A 27,365-nucleotide genomic window follows, 5' to 3' on the forward strand; every position below is an offset into this window, starting at 1 on the left:
AGAGGTCTCTGAGAGTGTCCTTAATTCTTTTCATTCTTTTTCTTTATTCTGCTCTGCGGTAGTTATTTCCACTATTTTATCTTCCAGGTCACTTATCCGTTCTTCTTCCTCAGTTATTCTGCTATTGATTCCTTCTAGAGTATTTTTAATTTCATTTATTTTGTTGTTCATCATTGTTTGTTTGCTCTTCAGTTCTTCTAGGTCCTTGTTAAATGTTTCTCTTTTTTCCGCGATTTTAGATCATCTTTACTATCATTACTGTGAGTTCTTTTTCAGGTAGACTGCCTATTTCCTCTTCATTTGTTTGGTCTGCTGGGATTTTACCTTGCTCCTTTGTCTGCTGTGTGTTCCTCTGTCTTCTCATTTTGTTTAACTTACTGTGTTTGGTGTCTCCTTTTCACAGGCTGCAGGTTTGTAGTTCTCGTTATTTTTGGTGTCTACCCCCAGTGGGTGAGGTTGGTTCAGTGGCTTCTGTAGGCTTCCTGGTGTAAGGAACTGGTGCCTATGTTCTGGTGGGTGGGGCTGGATCTTGTCCTTGGGGTGGGCAGAGCCACGTCCGGTGCTGCGTTTTGTGGTGTTTGTGAACTTAGTATGACTTTAGGCAGCCTCTCTGCTAATGGGTGGGTTTGTGTTCCTGTCCTGCTAGTTGTTTGGCATGGGGCGTCCAGCACTGGAGCTTGCTGGCCATTGGGTGGAGCTGGGTCTTATTGTTGAGACAGAGTTCTCTGGGAGAGCTCTCACTGATTGATATTACATGGGTCTGGGAGGGTTTTTTGTTCCAATATCCTGGACTAGTCTCTCCCACCTTGGAGTCTCAGGCCTGACTCCTGGCTGGAGCATCAACACCCTGTCAGACACACGGCTCAGAAGAAAAGGAAGGGAAAATAAAAACAAAAAAACCCGAATAGATAGAATCCCAAACCAAATGGTAATAAGAATACTAAACAGACAAAATCACACAAAGAAACATACACACACACTAATAAAAAGAAAACAAACAAACAAACAAGTGAAAAAAAAAAAAGAACAGTCAGAATCCTAGGACAAATTGTAAAAGCAAACCTAAACAGACAAGATCACCCAAAGAAACATACATATACACACTCACAAAAAGAGAAAAAAGGCAAAAATATATATATAATAAAAAATGAAAAAATAATAAAATAAAATAAATAACATTAAAAAATAAATAAGAATAGTAAAAAAATTTAAAAATTAAATTAAATTAATAAAAGGAAGAGAGCAGCCAAACCAATAAACCAATCCACCAATAATGACAAGCACTAAAAACTAAACTAAGATAAACATAAAACCAGAAACCAATCAGATGCAGAAAGCAAACCCCAGGTCTACAGTTGCTCCGAAAGCAGTTGGTCCCAAAGCAACTGCCTCAACTTTGGGAACCTTCATTGTCTAACCAGGTATTCTTCAAATACAGAGTTTTTCAAGTTGATTGTGGGGATTTAATCTGCTGCTCCTGAAACTGCACGGAGAATCTTCCCTTTTTCTTCTTTGTTTGCACAGCTCCTGGTGTTCAGCTTTGGTTTTGACCCCGCCTTTGCATGTAGGTCACCCTCAGGCTCCTGTTCCCCTCCCAGACAAGAGGCGGTTAAAGCAGAGGCTGATTAGGGCTCTCATGCTCACTCAAGCTGGGGAGGAGGGATACAGTAGTCATAATCGGAATGCAGAGTGAGCCTGAGGCAGAAGAGGCCAGCATGACATTGCAACAGCTTGAGGCACACTGTGTGTTCTCCTGGGGAAGTTGTCCCTAGGTCACAGAACCCTGGCAGTGGTGGGCTGCACAGGCTCCTGGAGCATTGTGGGTAGTGACCTGTACTTGCACACAGGATTCTTGGTGGCAGTGATGGCGGCGTTAGCGGTTCATGCCCCACTCTGGCGTCCGAGCTGATAGCCCATCTCTGGAGCTCGCTTAGGTGGTGCTCTGCCTTCTGTGGGCACACGGAGTGGGAATCCCCTCTCCTTGTGCACCCCGAAACAAAGGTCTCTTGCCTCTTTGGCAGCTCCAGACTTTTCCCCAGACTCCCTCCCAGCTAGCTGTGGCACACTAGCCCCCTTCAGGCTGTGTTCATGCAGCCAACCCAGTCCTCTCCCTGGGATCTGACCTCCGAAGCCCAAGCCTCAGCTCCCAGCCCCCGCCTGCCCCAGCAGGTGAGCAGACAAGCCTCACAGGCTGATGAGTGCTGGTCGGCACCGATCTTCTGTGCGGGAGTCTCTCCGCTTTGCCCTCTGCACCCCTGTTGCTGTGCTCTCCTCCGTGGCTCTGAAGCTTCCCCCCTGCCCAGCCCCTGTCTCCACCAGTGAAGGGGCTTCCTAGTGTGTGGAAACTTTTCCTCCTTCACAGCTCCCTCCCTGAGGTGCAGGTCCCGTCCCTATTCTTTTGTCCCTGTTTTTTCTTTTTTCTTTTGCCCTACCCAGGTACGTGGGGAGTTTCTTGCCTTTTGGGAAGTCTGAGGTGTTCTGCCGTGTTCAATAGGAGTTCTGTAGGAGTTGTTCCACATGTAGATGTATTTCTGTTGTATTTGTGGGGAGGGAGGTGATCTCCACATCTTACTCCTCCGCCATCTTGAAGTTTCTTTTGAGAAACAGTCATGAGACACACGTTCTGTGAGTCACTAAATGTCTTAGTTGGTACTTGGAACAATTGTGTTATATGGTTTTTCTGTACTTCTTGGAATGGTAAGATGTTACAAACAAGTAAAGTAGAACATGTAGTTTACAAACTTAATTTGTGCTAAGGATCCTCTTCCAGAGAGCCTTAAAATTTAAACTAAGAAGAAAAATATTTCCCAAATTAGATACATTGCCTATGGGTTATTTATGGATGAAAGAAAAATAAGCAACCATCTTTATTTCATGAACTAAGTGAATAATAAAGATGTAAATGAACAAATTTCCTGAAACCACCAGTAATGTTACATTTACCTGGACAATTTTACAATTGTCGAAGAGAGAGGAGACAATGGCTATGGATGTTTCTAGAGCTGCTGAGGGAACTAAGGAGATTTCATCCCATAAAAATACCACTAGTGACTTTCTTTTATTGAAACTGAAAAGTTCTTTTTAAAGAATTCCTGATTATTTGTTCACAGCTGCAAGTTTGAGTACAGGACCAGAGTCAGGATAGACTATGTTATATTTTACATCTCTCTGTCAATAAAATTGATAGCAGCTTCAGTTCATATTGTGGAAACTGTTGGCATATGAGGGGATTTTACTGTATGATTTAAAACAGAAAATGGCATGATACGAGTGATATGAATTGTTCTGATTATTGTTAGTATTTTAGGACTTTACTGGCACACCAAGGGCTATTCTTTGGGTCTGCAATTAAAATAAATAATAACATCAATACAAACAATCACCATTCAGCTATCAAAATGTAAAACACATGCAAAAAATTCCATCTCAATGGTCCAAGTCCATCTGGGGACATATATAACCTTTGATGAAAGGTTAATCAGCATGATTTGGCAAGATGAAAAGAGCAAAGCCATTTACTGAACACGTGGGTTGAGAAGGTGGCACAAATTTGCAACCTGAGCATTTTGGCTTCTGCAGCTCATGCCATGTTCCCAACGTGAGGAGATGAAGCTGCTTTCCCCCAGTAGTTCCACCCCAGTGAAGCATTATTGTAGCTGAGTGATGAATCAGAGACCCCTGTCTGACTAGCAAGTCAATTTCTTTAATCTTTGGTTCCATTCTTCTTTTTCCTTTTTCTGTAAAAATCAAGCTAGCCACGTCCACTGTACCTCTTCAGTATTTGTGGTAATGTTCTTTTGAATATGAGGTATTATTGTTATCAAGTAAAACCTTACGAAACTTTTTGCCAGGCGGTTGATATTGGACAAAGCCCTGCTTGTATTCTCTAAGCTATGAGAATATAAGGCGAGAAAAATCACGTAAAATTTTTTCCCTTAAGCAGTTTTTTCTTTTTTTTCTTTTGGCTGGGTTACACAAATGTAGGGCAAACCATAGACTATTGTTTAAAATTTGGAAATATTATTCAATTTTTAAAAATGTTAATGCCAGAGTTTCCCATCAGAAGTCTGGTTGTCAAAAACAAATACAGCCTCTAATTTGTGGTCACTAAATGCATTCGGATTAGGCTATTTTTAGATCTTGAGATTAAGGCTCAAATTGGCTTCTGTCAGTAAATAGCCATACTGTCATCACTCAATTCATTCAACAGGGTCTGTTTGTAGTTCTATTGTTAAGAATCAGCATTTAAAAATAGCCAAACTGGGAACTCCACTCAATATTTTGTAATAACCTATAAGGGAAAAGACTCTGAAAAAATATATAGATATATATGTATGTATAATTCATCACATTGTTGTATACCTGAAACTAACACAATATTGTAAATCAACTATACGTCAATAAAAAATAAAAACAATAAAAATTAAAATAGCCAAATCTCCAATTTTTGTGAGAGTTGACTATCTCATCATACATTGGTTAATACTAAAATTTCCTTTGATTGACCAGTATAAGGAGACAATTTAAAATTAATTGTAAAATTACAGTAAATATTACTAGCAGAAATGCTTGTCTACAATTACATAAGGAAACTTCAGTTGAACTGACATAAGATTTAAACTTATAAAAGAAATTTTAAAAAATAGGACTAACAAATTTCCCAAGAAAAGCAATGTTCCCCTCACAGACTTAGAGAACAAACTTATGGTAACTGGTGGGGGGGGGCGGGAAGGGTGGGGAGGGATAGTTAGAGAGTTTGGGACTGACATATGTTTAAACTAGATGACCAACAAGGACCTACTGTATAGCACAGGGAAAGCTGCTCAATATTATATAACAACCTAAATGGGAAAAGAATTTGGAAAAGAATAGATATGTGTATATGTATAACTGATTCACTTTGCTGTACACCTGAAACAAACACAACATTGTTAGTCTACTATACTCCAATATAAAATAAAAATTAAAAAAAAGAAAAGGAAAGCAATGTTCTCAGCATATAGCTGCATGTGTGTATAAGGCAATATTTCTTGAAACAATCCATCAAGTTTTTGTTTTTTTTTTCAGGACAAAATTGAGTATCTAATATAGCTACATATGATGTTGCTTTGGCATCAGATCAGTTCCATTTCAAACAGTATGTAGGAGTATGAACACTGTAAATATAAGATGTATTTTAAAACAATTTTATTGAAATTTAGAGGAATTAGGCTTAGATTTTTGGGACCAATTTGAAGAAGCAAATGACCTGCTTTTACTAAATACCGCCTTTTTTGAAGCATATCTCTATAAAGTAAATTCATTATTATTCCTATTTTTTCCAGAAGGAAATCATCAAAATGCTGAGTTGGCTCAGTTTCCTCATAGATAATTTGTGTTGAAGCTGGAAACCACTCTTTGTTCTGTGATGGTCAATCTTGTGCCCAGATCCCTTGACCACAAGACTTTTCCCCAATATTGAACACTTCCACACATGTTTCCATAATCCCTTTAAAAAAACAGATGGCATCCTGTGAAATTCTTTTTGACTATTTCATGAAAACTAAACTTTCTAGAACTTTGAGAACTTTATTTCTTTTCTTGCTCTAATAATATTAGCTCAGTCAACAAGAGACACAAAGCATTTGGTGGAGGGTCTTCACCCAGTATGAACCTCCTTTATCCCTAGCGTCAGATGCTAAAATTATACAATAATGTATTTTAAACTGGGTTGACAAATATCCAATGATACCCACATTATTATTTGTGGTTAATAAAATTCCATACTCTCTCACCATGGCTTAAAATCTCCATAACATCGTTTCTCAATGGATTCATGCCTCACAGATTTGGACAATCAAACAGCAGAGTAACTTTTTTAAAAAATGTGTTTGCTGGGAAAAAAATGCAATCTGAGCCTCCAATAAAGGATTCTCTCTTTGCCAGTTTTTTTAGCCTTGTTTTACCATGTCCTGCACACTACCTGGATTGGAAGATCTGATTAGGGTTCAACTCCTATAGCCAAAATCAGTAGCTTTTATGAAATGATACAAAGTGGTAGCAGAAGAGCCTCGCTAGAGAGCATAGTACCTTGATATTATATCTGCTTCTCAGCCTCTCCAATGCCCTAAAATGATTAGGATTCCAAAGTGTGAAATTAGAGTTCCTGTTCTTAAAAGTAAAATCAACCTACTCACTAAAAAAAAAAAAAAATTTTTGAAAAATCGTAACAGGTAAAAGAGGTAATAAGGCTCATATTTTACAAAAATACATGTATCTCTATCTCTATCCATATCCATATAGATATAGATGTAGTGACTTACGACCTGTCCACTGTACAAGTATTTATGTTTAGTTATAATTTTGTTCACAAATCATTTTAGCTCTACTCTTTGGAAATTCCTTTTAGAGCTGACTTGTCAGTCATGAAGAGAACATGACCTCATTCTCTATTGACCCCTTTCTCAACTGGGTCATCTATATTAATCATCAGATTTGACTTCAAATTTTGACAATTTCTAGAGTCAACCATCTAGGAAGGATGGCTTTCCATCACTGAGAAGAGGGGAAAGAAGATGACCAGATTCAAGGCAATTCTTGGTCCTTTCACATCTGAGCATTGATGACACAACCAGAGAATTCTTTAAACTCTGTGACTCTTTGGAACCTGTATGGACTTCTAATCAAGTAGCACATAGGTAGGAGGTTTTCCCAGTGTAGAACCTGTCTTTCATCACCATTCGTAATTCTGGTAAGCTATAAGTCCATTTCTGGAAGTAACAACCATGTAGGCCACATGAGGATGATATATCAACATATCCATCTTTCACTGGAAGCTCTGATACCCATCTCAGCACAAGGAAGTAGGCAATGGAGACTTGCCATACTTGCCATACACATGATCCATTTCACTTCTTGATAGTAACTGTTGTCGTTATTGAAGATACCATACAAAGACCAGAAAAGATGCTCCAGAAATAAATCTGCTCTCTTAATGAAAACCAACAGCAATCAGTTTGTAAAATATTCACTGTCAGGACAAAGTCCAACAAAATTCCTGCTATATCAATAACAAGAGGGCATAACTGATATCCTTTGGCTGTGGAGGAAGTGGTCTGAATAAGGTGGTCATTAGCTAAAACACATGCAAACCCAGGACTGGATTAGTAATGGCTCAGGTGGGGTCCCCTTCTACTGAAGGGAGATTACACAACAAAAAGAACAAGGATAAGACATTCAAATACCTGTTGCTCCCTTCACACCCACACTGTCAATATTCTCTTGCTTTTATATGGGTGGGTTTCATTTAGAATTTACAGTAAGCCCCCCTACATATGAATCTTCAAGTTATGAACTTTCAAAGATGCGAACGTGTCTTTGCATGTCCAATCACGTAAGTTAGTTCACGTGTCTGGCGTACACTGTCATGTGTGTACCTCCTCTACAAGTGATTGTGCCTTTGTGTACTTTACTGTACAGTACTGTATAGAGTACAGTAGTACAGTATCTTTGTTTCAAGCCCAGGATGTCCGGAAGCAAGCATATTATTTGTGTGAAAAGTATTATAAGCCCATTGCAGTACAGTACTATATAGCCGATTGTGTTTGTTGGGTACCTAGGCTAACTTTGTTGGACTTATGAACAAATTGGACTTACGAACGTGCTCTCGGAATGCAACAGGTCCATATGTAGGGGACTTAGTGTATTACGTTTTGGACTGAGAAAACAGGTGTGGTATATCCTAAATGACTTTGTTATAAATCCAATGTGAATTAGCAACTCCTCTGATAACTGTTGGTGAGGTCTACATCTGACTGATCAGATGAATGACTTACTACCTTGTGATGTATCCTCAGGAGGGAAAAGAATACAGAACACTTTTCTGAGCAAATGCAAATATTTGAGTAGCTGTATGGTTCACTACAAGAAAGCACTTCTGCGAGGGTGAGAAAAGTGGTTTTTTTAATGCAAAAATAGGTAACCAGTTTAGCCTTTACTCACTCTCACCCACACTGCTGATGAAGAAAGTAAGGACAAAGCATTCGTTGACTATTTAAATGTTACCCTGCTAGGCAGGGACAAAGTCTACAATAGGCTCTGATTTCTTTCAGGCTCATTGTTTTCCTCACCACTTTAAGGTGCTTTCCTGTGTACAAAGAGCCGTTAATACAATGTCATCCATGCTAATGTACAGAAAGGTAGTTTAGTCCTATAGATCAATTCAGATTTGAAGGAAGAGGTCTCTATATCAGAGTCATTTTTTAGCTTTACGATCTGATTTCTTCAGGAAAGTTGAAACAGTCCATGGGTGTGGAGACAAATATATTAATTTAAGCTATTAATTGTAAGTGAAATTTAATGTCCATCTCTACTGTGGAGTGGTTCTGTACCTTAAAAACATACATGAGCACATCCACAATAAACTCTGAATAATCCTTTTTTAAAACCTTTTCATTTTTACTCCTTTGTGTTGTGATTTCCTGCTCTTTTAATTTCCAAATGAGTATAAATGCTCTCTTGGCTAAATAGTTCCTTGGCAGCAAAATATGTAGCACCTTTCAAAAGACCAAATTATATCTCTGATGATAACGGCAATGAATTACTGCAAGAGATGAATGGAAACCCAACGGTACCTGAAGATTGTATCATTTGAGATGGGTCAGTGATGATATAAATTGCCCAAAGCCAACTGTGTACACAACTGTGCTTAGGTGTACACAACAACCACTCTTCAAAGTTCAGGACCAGTGAGAGGAGCGATTTGTCACTTGTAATCACCTGTTTTCTTGGAAGAGAAATACAGTGCCTTCCCAAAGACTGTTTCCAGTTGTCTGGCTAATCTGGATGAGGTGCAAGAATGCTTTTTCCAGAGGCATTTGACTCTTGCAATGCATTTATATTTGTTGCAAATGAAATCGGAGATGCTTTATCTATCCCTTCCCTGCCATGGGTATGATGCATGGGAAGGAACGTATAACCATAAAGTCAGACCCCCCTCAGGGATGTTCAGAGCACCACTGCTGATCAATCAGAATTACTGATCTTTATTCATGAAAAGAAGTTCCCTAAGGGAAAGGATAGAGCTTTATAGCAGTCTGAACAATGGTAGATATGGATCTGGTGTTAATAAATACATGGAATGTTGGGAACCAATTCACAGAGAATCCACCATAAGTTCCATGGTTAGGCTTCATCCTTTATTAGGTAGTGAGTAAAAGACAACTGATGATTACAACTCCAATTTTAGAGACCATTTAAACAAAAATGGTTCCATAATGAAGTGAGGCAGAAGGGGTTTAGGTATTTCTGAGGTTTCTCCTATGGCTGATGGAGTAAATATGGCTGATTTGTTTGTTTCCCAGCAAATCATTAAAGTTAGTAACGCCTTGTGATCCAGGACTCTTGTATCCCACAGGCCCTGACTTCTAGTGGACTGGCTCTTTCACTTTGGTGAAAATGGGGAAGAACAGCAAAAGTACATCGTAGTAAGATTTCATCAATTGACACTAAGTTCTCCAACAGAAAGAGAGGTTTTTAGAGGTGTAAAGGTTGTTGGATAGGGATTCAGGCTGACATAGTGAATGATGAAAATATTTGACAAAGCAGAAAGAGGAAACTGAAGTTCAAAATGGTCAGAAGCTGGTCACACAGGATACAGACAGCCCCAAACAACAGAATTCATGAGCTAACTCTCTCCCTGGCTGAACTAGCAGGGTCTGAGGGTGGAAAAAGGAAACACTTACTAACACCAGAAAGTAGAGATACTGGCAAATGCAATATCACCAGATACTTTCAAAAACAAATTTCAATTCTAACCAACATGTTCAGGCAGAAGATGTATGGTTTGAAATTCCTCTTACCAAAGACTGATGGAATACTTTTTCTTTTCTTTTCCTTCCTTTCTTCCTCCCTTCCTTCCTTCCTTTTTTCTTTTGGTTGGTTGTTTAACAAAAGTTCTATAAAGTCAACTGCTTTAAAGATATATTTATATGACAAATGTCTTTAGCTAGATGGTAGAGAAGAACTCCAAAGACCATGTTTAATGTTGAGCACCAAGCACGTTATGGGTGTTTCTTAAATATAAAATGACAAATACTAAATACCCATCTCTCAAATCGTTTCACCTTGAGTCTTTAAACCTCTCAAAAGTCTACTACAGTTTAGATAAGAGCAGTTTCAGGAAGGCCATACCCAGCCTTTCCCTATATTTTTAAATAGTCTTTACAAAACCTTTCAAAAATATTTTTTTTTTCTCTAAACCTAAATCTGGTAGGGTGGATTTGTACATGTTTTCATTGTTCTAAGTTTGAGTGTCATTATTCTTATTAATGCAACAGACTGGCTGCATCGAACCCCACCATAATGATAGGTATATGTTAGCTTTCTATGGGAAAAAGCAAATAGCCTTTATCACAAATTAAAGGCACAGCTATTTTTATGCCATTTGTTACCAAATTAATGATAACATGTAACACGGGATGGTTATATAATTATTTTATATAGATTTTCTTTTTATAAGTTATTCTCTTAATCTTTCTAACATATATACAATATACATATATTTATATATACCCCTGAAAAATCTTGTTTTAAAGGTAAAACATCAACTCCTTTCAGCCTTATGGTGAATATTGAAGGCTGTCAGCGTTTCACAACTCCACTAGAGAAATGATGGTCAAATGCATCTTACCAGTATTTTTTTAACGCTACATCCTTGGTCTGAAATTAATGCAGATTCATTTTTCTTCTTTTACTAATATTTAAATATATATTAATTGTTTATATCATGTCAGTAGGAAATCTAAAAAAACAACAAAACCCCCCACAACAATAGCTAATGTCTACCATCATAGTCAAAGCAGAAACCTTTGCCGAAGAGACAACCCTACTGGTATGATATAAAGGGGATATTGCAGAGATGCAATATTCTTTGTTTTTATTGGATATGCACTAACATGAAAAATCTTTACTTTGCATTATCATGCTAGGTTAGGTTCATCCATTATCCTTGAAACAGAATAGTTGTACTGATTTCTTTCTGAACACCCATGATGCATGGGTTTACCTGTTTTCAGATATAGGTGCTTTACAAACACTTCCTATTTCCAGCAACACTGTTCCAGGGTGAGGGAAAAGTACTTTGTAAGAAATCGTTTTTATTAATCTCTTCCACCTGTATGCTTAGCCCTGTTCTTTTATTCTGAACTTAAAGTCATCTCCAAGCTGGGTAGGATGGGAGAATGTGAACCAGGGGCCTTCCCCACACCATCCGGTGGTGTCTAATTTTTGACTGCTTACAGGCATGATATAGTTGTTCGTTCTACCTTTTGCAATTCTTGAACACCTAGTGGCATAGATTGAGACACAGCACTATTGTTTTTACAAGACATCTACTGTATCTACTTTTGTTGGGATAAACACCCAGGAATTGCTGTCATAGCAAGAGGAACAGCACGGGTACTACTATTCACAGTGTTGCTTTTGTTTTTTTGTGTTTTTTTCTTTTTCTTTTTTTTTTTTTGTATTATTTTAATCTACAGAGTAAATTATTATATATACATTGGAACCAGTTAATGCCCTTAGACAATGTATAGTTGTCTCATAAAGCAGGAAAGACAATGCAGGGGGAAACAAGTGCCCAAAAGCACAGTCACAAAGGCTTCAGAAGTTCTAGATACCACTACAAGTCAATGCTGGAGATCACTTCTAAAACACTCAATGTTCAAGAGGAATGCTTTAATTTGGAGAAAATACCACCCCTCCCTCCCGCCCCTAAACCTCCCTCCTTTTTTTTTTTTTTTAATAATCTTTTCAATTCACTATCAAAAGTCCTGGCTCTTCAGATATACTTTAGACTATAAATAAACACTGCATAGTTCTCTTTTTGTTTTGTGTTTTTTGAAAAATTATTGCAGTACAGTTACTCCCATTTGGAATTCAGTAAGGAGCAAACAGCACAGGAGTGTGGGTGGTCCGAATGGGTCCAGGAGCTGGCCGCAGGAGGGCTGGAGGGACTGCAGAAGTCTGGAACAGCGTGGCTGCTGGAGCAGTTCGGAGGCTGAAGGGGGAATTCACTGCCACAGCCGCAGCAGCCGCTGCAGCTGCCAGAGGGTTTGGTAGAATTCGTGGAGCCAAAGGCTTTGAAGGTTCTTTTGAAAATACTAATTTTACCTGCAAGGGACGGGGGGGAAAAAAAGAGTAGATGAACAAAAGTCTTAGAGTCTACAATAAGAATCCAAAAGGGTGAGCAGCTTTTAAAATACAGCAGTCAACAACTACAAAGATAAACTCACACCTGGGAACTGATGATAAAAATCACACAAAGTGGGAAACCTATATTCAATATCCTGAGATAAAACAAAATGGAAAAGAACACGAAAAGGAATATATATATATGAATAATTGAATCACTTTGCTGTACAGCAGAAATTACACCACCATTGTAAATCAACTGTATTTCAATAAAATAAATTTTAAAAAATAATGCAAAGTGTAGAACATCTTTCCTTTTGGAAAAATTGGAAGATCCCGGAAAATGGCTTGACCTAGGATGTTACAATGTCCTCCAGGAAAGTACTTTATTTTATTTTATTTTTTTAACATCTTTATTGGAGTATAATTGCTTTACAATGGTGTGTTACTTTCTGCTTTATAACAAAGTGAATCAGTTATACATATTCATATGTCCCCATATCTCTTCCCTCTTGCATCTCCCTGACTCCTACCCTCCCTATGCCACCCCTCTAGGTGGTCACAGAGCACCGAGCTGATCTCCCTGTGCTATGCGGCTGCTTCCCACTAGCTATCTATTTTACGTTTGGTACTGTATATATGTCCATGCCCCTCTCTCACTTTGTCCCAGCTTACCCTTCCCCCTCCCCTATACTCAAGTCCATTCTCTAGTAGGTCTGCGTCTTTATTCCCATCTTGTCCCTAGGTCCTTCATGACCTTTTTTTTTTTTAGATTCCATATATATGTGCTAGCATACGGTATTTGTTTTTCTCTTTCTGACGTACTTCACTCTGTATGACAGACTCTAGGTCCCTCCACCTCACTACAAATAACTCAATTTCGTTTCTTTCTATGGCTGAGTAATATTCCATTGTATATATGTGCCACATCTTCTTTATCCATTCACCTGTCGATGGACATTTAGGTTGCTTCCATGTCCTGGCTATTGTAAAAAGAGCTGCAATGAACATTGTGGTACATGACTCTATTTGAATTACGGCTTTCTCAGGGTATATGCCCAGTGGTGGGATTGCTGGGTCATATAGTAGTTCTATTTTTAATTTTTTAACGACCTCCACACTGTTCTCCATAGTGGCTGTATCAATTTACATTTCCACCAACAGTGCAAGAGGGTTCCCTTTTCTCCACACCCTCTCCAGCATTTATTGTTTGTAGGTTTTTTGATCATGGCCATTCTGAATGGTGTGAGGTGATATCTCATTGTAGTTTTGATTTGCATTTCTCTAATGATTAGTGATGTTGAGCATTCTTTCATGTGTTTGTTGGCAATCTGTATATCTTCTTTGGAGAAATGCCTACTTACGTCTTCTCCCCATTTTTGGATTGGGTTGTTCGTTTTTTTGATATTGAGCTGCATGAGCTGCTTGTAAATTTTGGAGGATAATCCTTTGTCAGTTGCTTCATTTGCAAATATTTTCTTCCATTCTGAGGGTTGTCTTTTCGTTTTGTTTATGGTTTCCAATGCTGTGCAAAAGCTTTTAAGTTTCATTAGGTGCCATTTGTATATTTTTGTTTTTATTTCCATTTCTCTAGGAGGTGGGTCAAAAAGGATCTTGCTGTGATTTATGTCATACAGTGTTCTGCCTATGTTTTCCTCTAAGAGTTTGATAGTGTCTGGCCTTACATTTAGGTCTTTAATCCATTTTGAGTTTATTTTTGTGTATGCTCTTAGGGAGTGTTCTAATTTCATTCTTTTACATGTAGCTGTCCAGTTTTCCCAGCAGCACTTATTGAAGAGGCTCTCTTTTCTCCACTGTATATGCTTGCCTCCTTTATCAAAGATAAGGTGACCATATGTGCGTGGGTTTATCTCTGGGCTTTCTATCCTGTTCCATTGATCTATATTTCTGTTTTTGTGCCAGTACCATACTGTCTTGATTACTGTAGCTTTGTTGTATAATCTGAAGTCAGGGAGCCTGATTGCTCCAGCTCCGTTTTTCTTTCTCAAGATTGCTTTGGCTATTCGGGGTCTTTTGTGTTTTCATACAAATTGTGAAATTTTTTGTTCTAGTTCTGTGAAAAATGCCAGTGGTAGTTTGATAGGGATTGCATTAAATCTGTAGATTTCTTTGGGTAGTAGAGTCATTTTCACAATGTTGATTCTTCCAATCCAAGGACATGGTATATCTCTCCATCTATTTGTATCATCTTTAATTTCTTTCATCAGTGTCTTATAATTTTCTACATACAGGTCTTTTTTCTCCTTAGGTAGGTTTATACTTAGATATTTTATTCTTTTTGTTGCAATGGTAAATGGGAGTGTTTTCTTAATTTCACTTTCAGATTTTTCATCATTAGTGTATAGGAATGCCAGAGATTTCTGTGCATTAATTTTGTATCCTGCTACTTTACCAAATTCATTGATTAGCTCTAGTAGTTTTCTGGTAGCATCTTTATGATTCTCTATGTATAGTATCATGTCATCTGCACACAGTGACAGCTTTACTTCTTCTTTTCTGATTTGGATTCTTTTTATTTATTTTTCTTCACTGATTGCTGTGGCTAAAACTTCCAAAACTATGTTGAATAATAGTGGTGAGAGTGGGCAACCTTGTCTTGTTCCTGATCTTAGTGGAAATGGTTTCAGTTTTTCACCATTGAGGACAATGTTGGCTGTGGGTTTGTCATATATGGCCGTTATTATGTTGAGGAAAGTTCCCTCTAAGCCTACTTTCTGGAGGGTTTTTATCATAAATGGCTGTTGAATTTTGTCGAAAGCTTTCTCTTCATCTATTGAGATGATCATATGGTTTTTCTCCTTCAATTTGTTAATAAGGTGTATCACATTGACTGATTTGCATATATTGAAGAATCCTTGCATTCCTGGGATAAACCCCACTTGATCATGGTGTATGATCCTTTTAATGTGCTGTTGAATTCTGTTTGCTAGTATTTTGCTGAGGATTTTTGCATCTATATTCGTCAGTGATATTGGCCTATAGATTTCTTTCTTTGTGACATCTTTGTCTGGTTTTGGTAACAGGGTGATGGTGGCCTCATAGAATGAGTTTGGGAGTGTTCCTCTGTCTGCTATATTTTGGAAGAGTTTGAGAAGGATAGGTGTTAGCTCTTCTCTAAATGTTTGATAGAATTCGCCTGTGAAGCCATCTGGTCCTGGGCTTTTGTTTGTTGGAAGATTTTTAATCACAGTTTCAATTTCAGTGCTTGTGATTGGTCTGTTCATATTTTCTATTTCTTCCTGGTTCAGTCTCGGAAGGTTGTGCATTTCTACGAATTTGTCCGTTTCTTCCAGGTTGTCCATTTTATTGGCATATAGTTGCTTGTAGTAATCTCTCATGATCCTTCGTATTTCCACAGTGTCAATGGTTACTTCTCCTTTTTTCATTTCTAATTCTATTGATTTGAGTCTTCTCCCTTTTTCTCTTGATAAGTCTGGCTAATGGTTTATCATTTTTGTTTATCTTCTCAAAGAACCAGCTTTTAGTTTTATTGATCTTTGCTATAGTTTCCTTCAGTTCTTTTTCATTTATGTCTGATCTGATCTTTATGATATCTTCCCTTCTGCTAACTTTGGGGTTTTTTTGTTCTTCTTTCTCTAATTGCTTTAGGTGTAAGGTTAAGTTGTTTATTTGAGATATTTCTTGTTCCTTAAGGTAGGATTGTATTGCTATAAAGTTCCCTCTTAGAACTGCTTTTGCTGCATTCCATAGGTTTTGGGTCATCGTGTTTCATTGCCATTTGTTTCTAGGTATTTTTTGATTTCCTCTTTGATTTCTTCAGTGATCGCTTGGTTATTAAGTAGTGTATTGTGTAGCTTCCATGTGTTTTTATTTTTTACAGTTTTATTCCTGTAATTGATATTTAGTCTCATAGCATTGTGGTCGGAAAAGATACTTGATCCAATTTCAATTTTCTTAAATTTACCAAGGCTTGATTCGTGACCCAAGATATGATCTGTCCTGGAGAATGTTCCATGAGCACTTGAGAAGAAAGTGTATTCTATTGTTTTTGGATGGAATGCCCTATAAATATCAATTAAGTCCATCTTGTTTAATGTATCATTTAAAGCTTGTGTTTCCTTATTTATTTTCATTTTGGATGATCTGTCCAATGGTGAAAGCGGGATGTTAAAGTCCCCTACTATGATTGTGTTACTGTCGATTTCCCCTTTTATGGCTCTTAGTATTTGCCTTATGTATTGAGGTGCTCCTATGTTGGGTGCATAAACATTTACAATTGTTATATCTTCTTCTTGGATTGATCTCTTGATCATTATGTAGTGTCCTTCTTTGTCTCTCGTAATAGCTTTTGTTTTAAAGTCTATTTTGTGTGATATGAGAATTGCTACTCCATCTTTCTTTTGATTTCCATTTGCATGGAATATCTTTTTCCATCCCCTCACTTTCAGTCTGTATGTGTCCTTAGGTCTGAGGTGGGTCTCTTGTAGACAGCATATATACGGGTCTTGTTTTTGTATCCATTCAGCCAGTCTATGTCTTTTGGTTGGAGCATTTAATACATTTACATTTAAGGTAATTATTGATATGGATGTTCCTATTACTATTTTCTTAATAGTTTTGGGTTTGTTATTGTAGGTCTTTTCCTTCTCTTGTGTTTCCTGTCTAGAGAAGTTCCTTTAGCATTTGTTGTAAAGCTGGTTTGGTGATGCTGAATTCTCTTAGCTTTGCTTGTCTGTAAAGGTTTTAATTTCTCCGTCAAATCTGCATGAGATCCTTGCTAGGCAGAGTAATCTTGGTTGTAGGTTTTTCCCTTTCATCACTTTAAATATGTCCTGCCAGTCCCTTCTGGCTTGCAGAGTTTCTGCTGAAAGATCAGCTGTTAACATTATGGGGATTCCCTTGTGTGTTATTTGTTGTTTTTCCCTTGTTGCTTTTAATATTTTTACTTTGTATTTAATTTTTGATAGTTTGATTAATATGTGTCTTGGCATGTTTCTCCTTGGATTTATCCTGTATGGGACTCTCTGTGCTTCCTGGACTTTATTAACTATTTCCATTCCCATATTAGGGAAGTTTTCAACTATAATCTCTTCAAATATTTTCTCAGTCAATTTCTTTTTATCTTCTTCTTCTGGGACCCCTGTAATTCGAATGTTGGTGTGTTTAATGTTGTCCCAGAGGTCTCTGTGACTGTCCTCAATTCTTTTCATTCTTTTTTCTTTATTCTGCTCTGCAATAGTTATTTCCACTATTTTATCTTCCAGGTCACTTACCCGTTCTTCTGCCTCAGTTATTCTGCTCTTGATTCCTTCTAGAGTATTTTTAATTTCATTTATTGTGTAGTTCATCACTGTTTGTTTGCTCTTTAGTTCTTCTAGGTCCTTGTTAAACGTTTCTTGTATTTTCTCCATTCTATTTCCAAGATTTTGGATCATCTTTACTATCATTATTATGAATTCTTTTTCAGGTAGACTGCCTATTTCCTCTTCATTTGTTAGGTCTGGTGGGTTTCAGCCTTGCTCTTTCATCTGCTGTGTGTTTCTCTGTCTTCTCATTTTGCGTAACTTACTGTGTTTGGGGTCTCCTTTTCTCAGGCTGCAGGTTCGTAGTTCCTGTTGTTTTCAGTGTCTGTCCCCAGTGGCTAAGGTTGGTTCAGTGGGTTGTGTAGGCTTCCTGGTGGAGGGGACTAGTGCCTGTGTTCTGGATGAGGCTGGATCTTGTCTTTCTCATGGGCAGGTCCACGTCTGGTGGTGTGTTTTGGGGTGTCTGTGGCCTTATTATGATTTTAGGCAGCCTCTCTGCTAATGGATGGGGCTGTGTTCCTGTCTTGCTAGCTGTTTGGCATAGGGTGTCCAGCACTGTAGGTTGCTGGTCGTTGAGTGGAGCTGGGTCTTGGCGTTGAGATGGAGATCTCTGGGAGATTTTTGCCGTTTGATATTACGTGGAGCTGGGAGGTCTCTTGTGGACCAGTGTCCTGAACTTGGCTCTCCCACCTCAGAGGTACAGCCCTGATGCCTGGCTGGAGTGCCAACAGCCTGTCATCCACACAGTCATGTGGCTGTAGGTAGGAGGCCTCAGTTCATTGCTACATGGATCTCTCCTTAGGGCTGCTTGAGTGTCCTTATGACATGGCAGCTGGCTTACCCCAGGATGAGTGATCCAGCCCGCGGTCCCCAGGACTGTCGCAGCTTCGGCTGCTGGGGCCCCTCCAGAGCTGGCAGCCTAAGTGAGGCCACCCTCCCTTCGGGCTCCAGGGCAGTGTAGTGATGGCGGAGGGAAGAGACCCCGAGCCAGGAGTTCCAGCTCTCTATTTTATTTTTTGTGATAAATATACCTCGTGAGGAAAGTATTCATCTTGAGAAAAAAACAGGGAATTTTTTACTGCACTCTTTACACACATTTTAACTAGCAGGGTATAGATATTTTTAAAGAGAGATTAACTAATGCTGTCAGCTACTATTAGACTATGCAAGTATGTCAAGTGAGTAGCATAGTAAGGTGTGAGTACCAATCAAGAGACGTAAAAATAACGAAATTCCACTTTCAATAAAGAAGCAAAGAAAACTTATCTTCCCCAAAAGTTTGACGTGTTTTGCTTTCATTGGTAGGAACATTCTCTCAAACCTACTATATAAAATCAGTTCATTCTCTGACTAGTAGCATTAGTAAGATGGCTGTTCTCAGGAAGGGAATGGTCCCATTTATGGAAATAGTAACAGTGCCAGTTAAGCAGGAGGTTTGGAAGCTAACATTAACACAATTTGACTTCTCTGTTTATTTAAGAACCATTCACTTGATTGTTGAAAGCTGCATCTACGCAGGTCAGAAATAGCACTCAGGTTATGACTAGTGGTGCTGAAACATCAGCTCCACGCAGAATTCACAGCCACTCAATGCAGCTAAAATTGATTCTGTGCAAGAGAGTAAAATGACTTCATTTGCATAAAAATGGGTGATGCTACTAAATTAATTGGGTCAACTCATTCTGAGGTCTCATAATGGATGACTGCAGTTTTCCTTTAACTGTATTTTCACATGTCAGCAGCACACGGTAGCACTGATTATTAATAAGATCTATTTTGAAGAAAACAGATTTCAAAATGCATAATTCAGCACATCCTGTAGATCAATTGTTCTTCATCTTAATTTTTTTATGCACACAGTTATGATTTATTACAGCTAAACAATGCAGAGCCCTGGGTCTCTTAGATGTAAGCTATGGTCATTTCAACCAGAACAAAAGCATATGCTTATAAATATTAGCTTAAGATGTCAGGAGGTTTACAGACTTCCCCTAAAATCCTACAAAAATTCTAGGTCAGGACATCAGTACTAATATGTTTACTAATCTAAAACAAGAGGGCATGTCTCAGGAAATATTTCCCAGGCCTTAGATAGTGTCCTTAGGTGAATAATTTTTAAAAAGGAGCCATGCCTTTGAGAGTGTGTTATTCAAAAGACAAAATTGTTGAGGGAATCAACAATACTGGTGGTTTGTCTCCTGAAGACCTTAAAAAGGAGATGCAAGAACTTGTTTTCACCGACCTTTTCCTAATAGTATCCACTAACCTCAAGTCCAGATTTCATGCGATTACCTACCTGACACAAAAGAGTTTGGTTTTCCTCCCATCCCCATGCTCTGTTGTAAACCTGTGCCCAACTAAAAAGATAAGACGCCGGACTTTGGCTAATGGTGACAAAACACTCAACAACTCATGAAACCAATGATTCTGTTGGTGGAGTAGGAGTTGGAATTTCAAATCAATTGTCTTTACTTAGGTATCTTCCATTCATTTCACTTAGTAACTGACAAAAAAAAAAAAATCCAAGTTCAGTGAGTAGACTGCAGGACATGAAAGGCTACTCTCAGGCTTCCCTGGTGGCGCAGTGGTTAAGAATCCTCCTGCCAATGCAGGGGACACGGCTTCGAGCCCTGGTCCAGGAAGATCCCACATGCTGTGGAGCAACGAAGCCCATGCGCCACAACTACTGAGCCTGCGTGCCACAACTACTGAAGCCCGGGCACCTAGAGCCCATGCTCCGCAACAAGAGAGGAGAAGCCCGCGCTCCGCAACCAAGAGTAGCCCCCGCTCACCACAACTAGAGAAAGCCTGTGTGCAGCAACAAAGACCCAACGCAGCCAAAAATAAAATATAAATAAATAAATAAATTTATTTAAAAAAAAAAAAAAAGAAAGAAAGGCTACTCTCTATTGGGAAGCAAAAAGGACACTCACCCCCAGCGGATGTGCTGCCTTCTGCAGTTTGTTGTAAGGACTGTATTTAGGTTTCGGGGGCTTCCCAGCAGCTCTGTCTTTGTGCCTTCTACTGCTAATATGCTATTAAAAGCAATTAAAAATGACAGCTTTAAAAAAATTATCCCCCAAACCCCTCATAAATATTGTTTTAACCTGGGGCAGGATATTAATTATTTCATGCAAGTTGAAGAAAGACAAAAATAAAAGAGCGTGCACTTTTGTCCTCGGATGCTGATGCTTTGAGGAGAGATACCTTTGTGCTAGCCATTTTAGTCTATTTTAAACAAATAGCAGGGTCTTCTTTTTCCCAGCCTTTTTCCTTATTACTGCACAGATCTCGTTTTATGGACATTTACAAAGGAAAGAAATGTCTGAAGGAATTTTATGTGCAAATAAACAAAGATGGCCAGGCGGGCATGAATTTATTTCCATACTAATATTTATCCTCACATTTGTACAGCCAAATGTCAACCCCTTAAATTCTAAAGATAAATAACTAAGGTGTGTAAAAATCAGTGCAAGAATGTACGTATGCATATAAAACACAACACAATATGAGGGCTGGGACTTCAACTAGAAACGTAGAACTGATCTCTTTGGAAGGCTATTCAGAGTAAAAGTGAATGCAACAGGATTAGTCATCTTGTTAGCAGGTGGCTGCAGGATTTAGAAATACAGTACACCACCATGTAATAAAGTACATAAAATAAAAGAAGAGCACAGCACAAAATTAGTGGTAGCATGTAAATATCTAAACAAGTAAAAATGGAACATTGAAATTTGACCTTTAAAGAAAATCAACACTTTTGAGTGGGAAACCTGGTAAAGAAAAGACCTACTACCCCCTTTCCTCCCACTCTTCATATATAAAAATAGCACAGACTCACTTCAGGCAATTTCGGAAAGATCTTAGAAGCCATTACATTTTAGTATTCCTTTAAGCAACCAAAATATGCATAAATAAATAAGGAGAGTGAATAAGAAGCTAAGTGGATCGATGGATGGACGGACGGATGGATGGATGGATGGATGGATGGATGGATGGATGGATGGATGGATGGGAGAGAAAAACAAGAAAAGAAAGGGAACAGAGGAAGCACACATTCTGCTCGTGCGTGACCCCCATCTGCTTTCACTTCTAGAATGGGTACCGCCTACCTGTTTCAGTTGTGTTTCCGAGTTGACGTGCACATCACAGATTTCACAGTGAAACGTTTTGTTCTGCAGGCCTGTATTCCCCTTATTCACTGGTCCTTTGCCTTTCACACCTACCCTAGGGAAGGCTTTGATAGTCCCACTTCCGTTCCGAGCTTCTAGCATCGTTTTGTGCTTAGTACCTGCCAGGAATATTTAGAAAAAAAGAAAAAAGAGGGGGAAAAATCTTAGCTAGTAATCTCCTCCAAGAAACGATACAATAACACAACATGATGTGATGCCGAGTTTCAATGCAGTTCTTCCAGAGATTATACTTGAAATATGCTTATGACATAGAAAACTGTAACAATGTGCTCTGATCACCTTATATAACATTACTTAATCACTCATCTTTTTATAATGTCCTGTTTTACAAATAAGCACCATCAGTACAGGAACTAAACTCAAAAGTCCTGAGATGAAATTAAATGGGTGTGACTTCTTTTCATTTCCTCTTGATGCTAATAAGACATAAATGATAGCTGATGAGGAAGAGTGATTTAGTTGCTACAGGTATAGTTAGAGGTGAGGTGTAACAAGTGTAATCAGTTTAAACATGGTGTGTTTACAGAAGTGCCACTAATTAAATGCCCACTTTCTAAAGAGAATACAAACAAGCTTTCCTGGCTATGGGGTTTAGGATCAAAGAGGGAGAGTAATTGTATAGAGATCTTAATGACTCTGGAAAAAAAAAGCCCTATTAGAATAGCAAAGTTCACACTGATTGGCTATGAAATTTCAAATATAAACAAATGAGTAAAAAAAGGGGGGATTCACCAGCTAAGCAGATACACTGTAAAGAAACCCTTCTTTTTATTAAACCAGTCACATCTTTTTGCTGTCCCACATAACTAATGTAATTCTACTTATCAAGATTTGCTTTTTTTTAAACACTAAAATTCAGGATGGCAGTTTGCTCTCAAAAACTTTGCTCACAACTTCCTTCTCCTTGGAGTTGATAAGTATTCTTTACTTTTCTCATTTAGCCATATGTTTTTGCTATGAAATTTTCTCTTGTAATCATTGATGTCCTTTCTGCCATTCTGGTTTTCTAAATCCTGATTTAGGGGTTTCACCTTCCTAATTGTATTTATTAGATTGTTATCAGTTCTGGAAGCATAGAAAAAAAGAGAAATTCTTAACTTCTGGTTCTTGGGCCAGCCTCTCAGAATCATTCCATATCAATGAAGAAAAGATGCTGAGGGCTCTCCAGCTCCGTGTCAATCACCCATGTCTTCAATAAGAGGCAATGCACATACGGAACAGTTTAGAGCCATACGTTTCACTCGTAAAATGATGATACCTTTACTGAGTCCAATATTAAAAAATGCATATTTTTACCACTTAGGTTCCCCACTTTGAATCTCATTTTCTTATGCACAGCAATGAAAATGTTCATATCTCAACGTATTAAGGAGAGAGAAAAAAGTCAACGTTTTGTGAGAAGACGGGAGAGGCTGAAATACGGAGTCAGAGAACCATGCGGTAGTGGTGGTGGTAGCAGTGAGACTGCGCCGGGGTTCACTTTCACCCACGTCCCCTGCAATATAGTGACCTAATGCTTTCTGCTTTGTATGAAGATACCATAAATGAGAGTAGGGCAAGCAATGTTCTGGTGAGCAATACATACCTACATAAATAATGAATCAATGAGTATATATATGCATATATATATATATATATATATACACACACACACACACACACATTGTTTTGTCCTACCTTCATTTATACCATCTTCCTACAAATTCGAAGCTTTTGTGCCACTATGTGAGTAGAGGGTTATCCAACCTTCTCTATCCAAACAGGTGATTTTATCAAAATATTTTTTTCCCATGCAACCTCTATAGTCAAACTGAGAAGCTTTCCTGGGGTCGCTGTGGCTTAGGAATGTCTAAGTAGCAGTCAGTAGGAGACAAATTCTCATCCTGACTTTCTTGAAGGCCCCTTGACTCACTCCGGTTAATATCTTATGCGATTTGAGCTGGCGTTTGATAGTGGCAACCAGAATGGATCAGAAAACTGTTTCTACCTATTCACTGATATGGAAGTACTTCATCTTGCCTGGGAGGACCAAAAAAAGTCAGGCGTGGGTGGCTTGCCTCAGGATTGAGTGTCAGATGGGTTAGGAGGAGGAGAAGAAATTCGAAAAAGTTGCTCCCACTAGCAACCGTAAGTAAAAATCCAGAAAACAGACATTCTCCATATTATCTCTGGCAAGCTAAGACCCACCTATGTCCTGTCCCTAGGGGAAGGAAAGGAACAGAAGATATGTGAGCGTTGGAGAAATACCCAACCTCTCAGAAAAATCACTGTGTCATTAGCATTATTATTTCAGTGTAGTCTCTCCACAGAAGCTAGTAAAGATAGGAAAGTTAAATATACACACTCATGCATGCCTTACACACATGTGCGCACACACACACACACACACACACCAAACACACGTGGTTAAAACTGTGCTGAGATTGGGTGAAAAACTTCAGTTAATAGCTTTGACTCTGGGGTTACTATTCATCATCATGTAGAGTGGAACGTTTGTGCAATGTAACCTCCTGCATCTAGTAGCAGCTTGTCAGTCATAATTAAATAGCTATTAGATCGTTTAATAAGATCTTAAAGCTTGAACAGCCTGTAAAGGTAGCTGTTTTTCCTTCAAGTACAGCTACAATTAAGGAAAGATGTACTACTCTTAATTTTCAAGCATTTATATTTTTGAGAGATCAAATGTGCATGAATAATCTAAAAATAGTGACTATTAAGAGAACTGATTCTTATTTTATTTTTTAAACGTTGCACATATTGTGATAAATTATTTACCTGCTCATAGCCACCCATGAGTTTAGGTGCTATTATCATGCCCGTTTTATTAGAGACAACAAACTGAGACTCAGAAAGGTTAAGTTACTTGCCCAGCTCACAAAGCAAACACTACTTGAAGTTACTGGCAGGTAGAAAGTGGATTTCTAACTAAGTCCTTAGAGCCACGGGGATTTAGCTAGAAATCCACTAAGGATGTCTGAGCTAGCTGAATTCCAGTTACACAGGAATCTCTCACAGTACCTTTAATTTTTCTATTTTGTTAATGCAGTCTTTTCTAAACTCGGATTTTAATTTGAGTCTTTCAAATCCCCTTTTCCCTTGTTTTCTTGTAATGCTCCTTTCTGCTCAGCAGAGTAGCTGGAACCAGGATGCTACAATGAGTGACAGTGGCTTTGCGATGGCAGGTTTGAATACCTCAGGTTCCAACAATGTGTAAATATCTCGCAAGGCTCGTGCCTTCCCCTGTGATTGCACAGTAGGGCCATTGCAAAGCTGCTTCTGTACTTTAAATGGACTATTTTCTTCCCATCACTTTTAAAAGGCCAACACTGATAATGACCTTCATTTGAAGCTTCCATGATTCCTGAAATGTGAAACCGTTCTCCAACCACAGTTTAAATGCAGCAAGTCATCATGCTCCTAGAAATATTGATTTTGTTTGCTTTTTTTATTTGTTTGCTTTTGATTGCCTTGGGTCAAGATACTGTATCTTCAAAAATCAAAATAATAGGTGGTGCAGAGTGAATAGAGGCTAGCCTTTCCTTCAATTCCTCATCATCTTTACAACTTCCTTTTTCAGATGGCTCTTAAGTTAGGTACTGGCATAAAGGAAAGGTAGGTGAGCAAGAAAACTGGCAAATGACTTTTTAAAATTAAATCAATCATTCTTCAGATCATCAGGAAAATTGGGGGAATTTCTTTAAAATGGAAAAAACCCCAGAATTCCATCAAGGAGAAGCATACCAAAATATTAATGGTGGTCATCATGTACCAGTCTTTTATTTTCTATTTGTATATGTGCATTTTAAAAAGTTTGGATAACTTAGTTAAAGTAATTTTGTATAGAACTTTCCTTGGAATTATATATACTTTTTAAAATGCACATGATTTTTAATGACAGCATAGGCTTACAATACATGAACGTTATATATTTAACCACTTATCTAATATTAGACATTTGGATTATTTTCTTTTTTTCCCCTATATAATTATTTTGTAATGAACATCATACTTGTTAATCTTTTAAAATCTATCCTAAGGTTATTTCCTTAGGATAGATTTTCAAAAGGAGTATTATAGGTACAAAGTATGGCTATTTTTAAGCCTCAATTCAAGTTGTCAAATTAACTGTCTAAACAGTACAAAGGAAGTTTCAGAGGGATTCATTTTATAGGGAAATGTATCCTGGTAGAGTCTGCAAAATTCACCTTTCTATAAAATAAATTTCAATACCTTAAAGTTCAATTTTCCAGAATGCCCATGAGATGAGATTTAATAGTGTTAGACTAGACCCTTAGCAAACCCACGTGACTGCCAATGATAATTTAGTTACCTTCTCATTGACAAGTTCAGATGATTCCAGCTTATAGATACATGGGCAGGAAAGTGGTCAGGCTCCATACAAACAGCAAAATGCAAAGGTGTTTTTTGATGTGTTTATTTATAACATTCAGTAAAATGGCATTATAGTCCAACTCTGTGCATCCTAAGGAAAGAAAGTTGTTTTGAATCTCTATACCTGAAGGGTATATATAATTGGGATGAAGAGCCTCCATGTTCTCTTTTTTTTAATCCTCTAAATGTCAAATTAACCTTTTATTACCCTGACCTCATATATACTATGTATTTTCCATGTCAATCTTAATTTTATTTTGTCTTTGAAATGAAATCTTTGGTTTATTTTATCAGCATATCCACAAACAGTAAGCACCCAGAATGGCATCCATGGTATCAGGTGACCAAGGAATGCCCCAAATGAGTAAAAAATTGTGTTATTTCTGTTAGCTCCCTGGTTGAAAGTAATTTGTTGATTCATCAGTAATGCATCACAAGTCCAAATTGCAGAGGTGAAAGTAGAGACAAGGGAAACAGAGGAGAGGAGAACTTTGCTTTCAGCAGCAGAAAGGTCCTCTGAGGAAGAGCTATGAAGTGGGAACAGAAGGGGAGGCAAGCCACACAGCACCAGTGGGGATGGACTCGGTGTCCAAAGACAGCTCAGGAAAGAGCTCTGCAGACCCTGGGAACCAGTAAGCAGAGCACTGGCTGGGCTTGATGGGGAGATAAACATGTGGAATTGATATGGCAGTAACCCTTGACATACCAGCACGTGAGGAGAATTTTCAGGCATCCAGAAAGACTCTTTTATCTATAACAATGGACTACAAGGAAGACGGAGGATATCCTGTGCTGCTTTAGACATGCATTTAACAATCCTTATTTGCACCCATCTCTGCTACTTAGAAACAAGGCCCTTAAAAGCATGGAAAAATGCTCCATTGCTTTCATATCCATTATCCAAGAGAACCCAGCAAAAAGGCTTTCATATAATAAACACTCAATAAATGGACAAATTAGACACTCCCATAGTATAACAGATACGATGTTGTCTTAGTTATTTATAAAAGCAGTGTTTTTGCTTACTTTTTGTGTAACTAGTTCAGTTTTCACTTTTTTAAATGAAAGTAACACTTTGTTAGAAAATTCGAAGAGCACAGAAAAGCATAAGGTGAAAAGCAAAAGCCCTCCCACTTTTCACCTTCAAGCCGCATGCCCTCAGGAGGGAAACAGTTTCCACGTGCAAACTTCCTGAAATGTTCTGAATATCGGTGACATTATATGAGGCTCGAGTAGAAAAAATAATGTGGGTTGAACATTCTACTTGGTTTGCGCATGGAACCGCTCTTAACGAGCACAGCACGTAAAAGTACACAGCAAGAAA

At 38.2% G+C, this 27,365-nt stretch overlaps 1 protein-coding gene across 3 annotated transcripts in view; it reads right to left on the reverse strand.

Moving 5' to 3' along the window:
* Positions 1-11,800: 11,800 nt before the first annotated feature.
* The window catches only part of ZNF385D (zinc finger protein 385D), a 933,934-nt gene continuing 918,369 nt past the window's right edge, over positions 11,801-27,365 (reverse strand). For all 3 annotated transcript variants that reach the window (XM_061193710.1, XM_061193711.1, XM_061193713.1), the window contains 3 exons: positions 21,569-21,747; positions 20,390-20,491; positions 11,801-12,150 (listed from right to left, as the gene is read on the reverse strand). In XM_061193710.1, the coding sequence (XP_061049693.1) occupies positions 11,917-12,150; positions 20,390-20,491; positions 21,569-21,747 (515 nt within the window). In that variant the 3' untranslated portion in view covers positions 11,801-11,916. The remainder of the gene's footprint in view (positions 12,151-20,389; positions 20,492-21,568; positions 21,748-27,365) is intronic.

The sequence above is a fragment of the Eubalaena glacialis genome, chromosome 6, assembly GCF_028564815.1.
Source record: "Eubalaena glacialis isolate mEubGla1 chromosome 6, mEubGla1.1.hap2.+ XY, whole genome shotgun sequence".
Lineage (NCBI taxonomy): Eukaryota > Metazoa > Chordata > Mammalia > Artiodactyla > Balaenidae > Eubalaena > Eubalaena glacialis.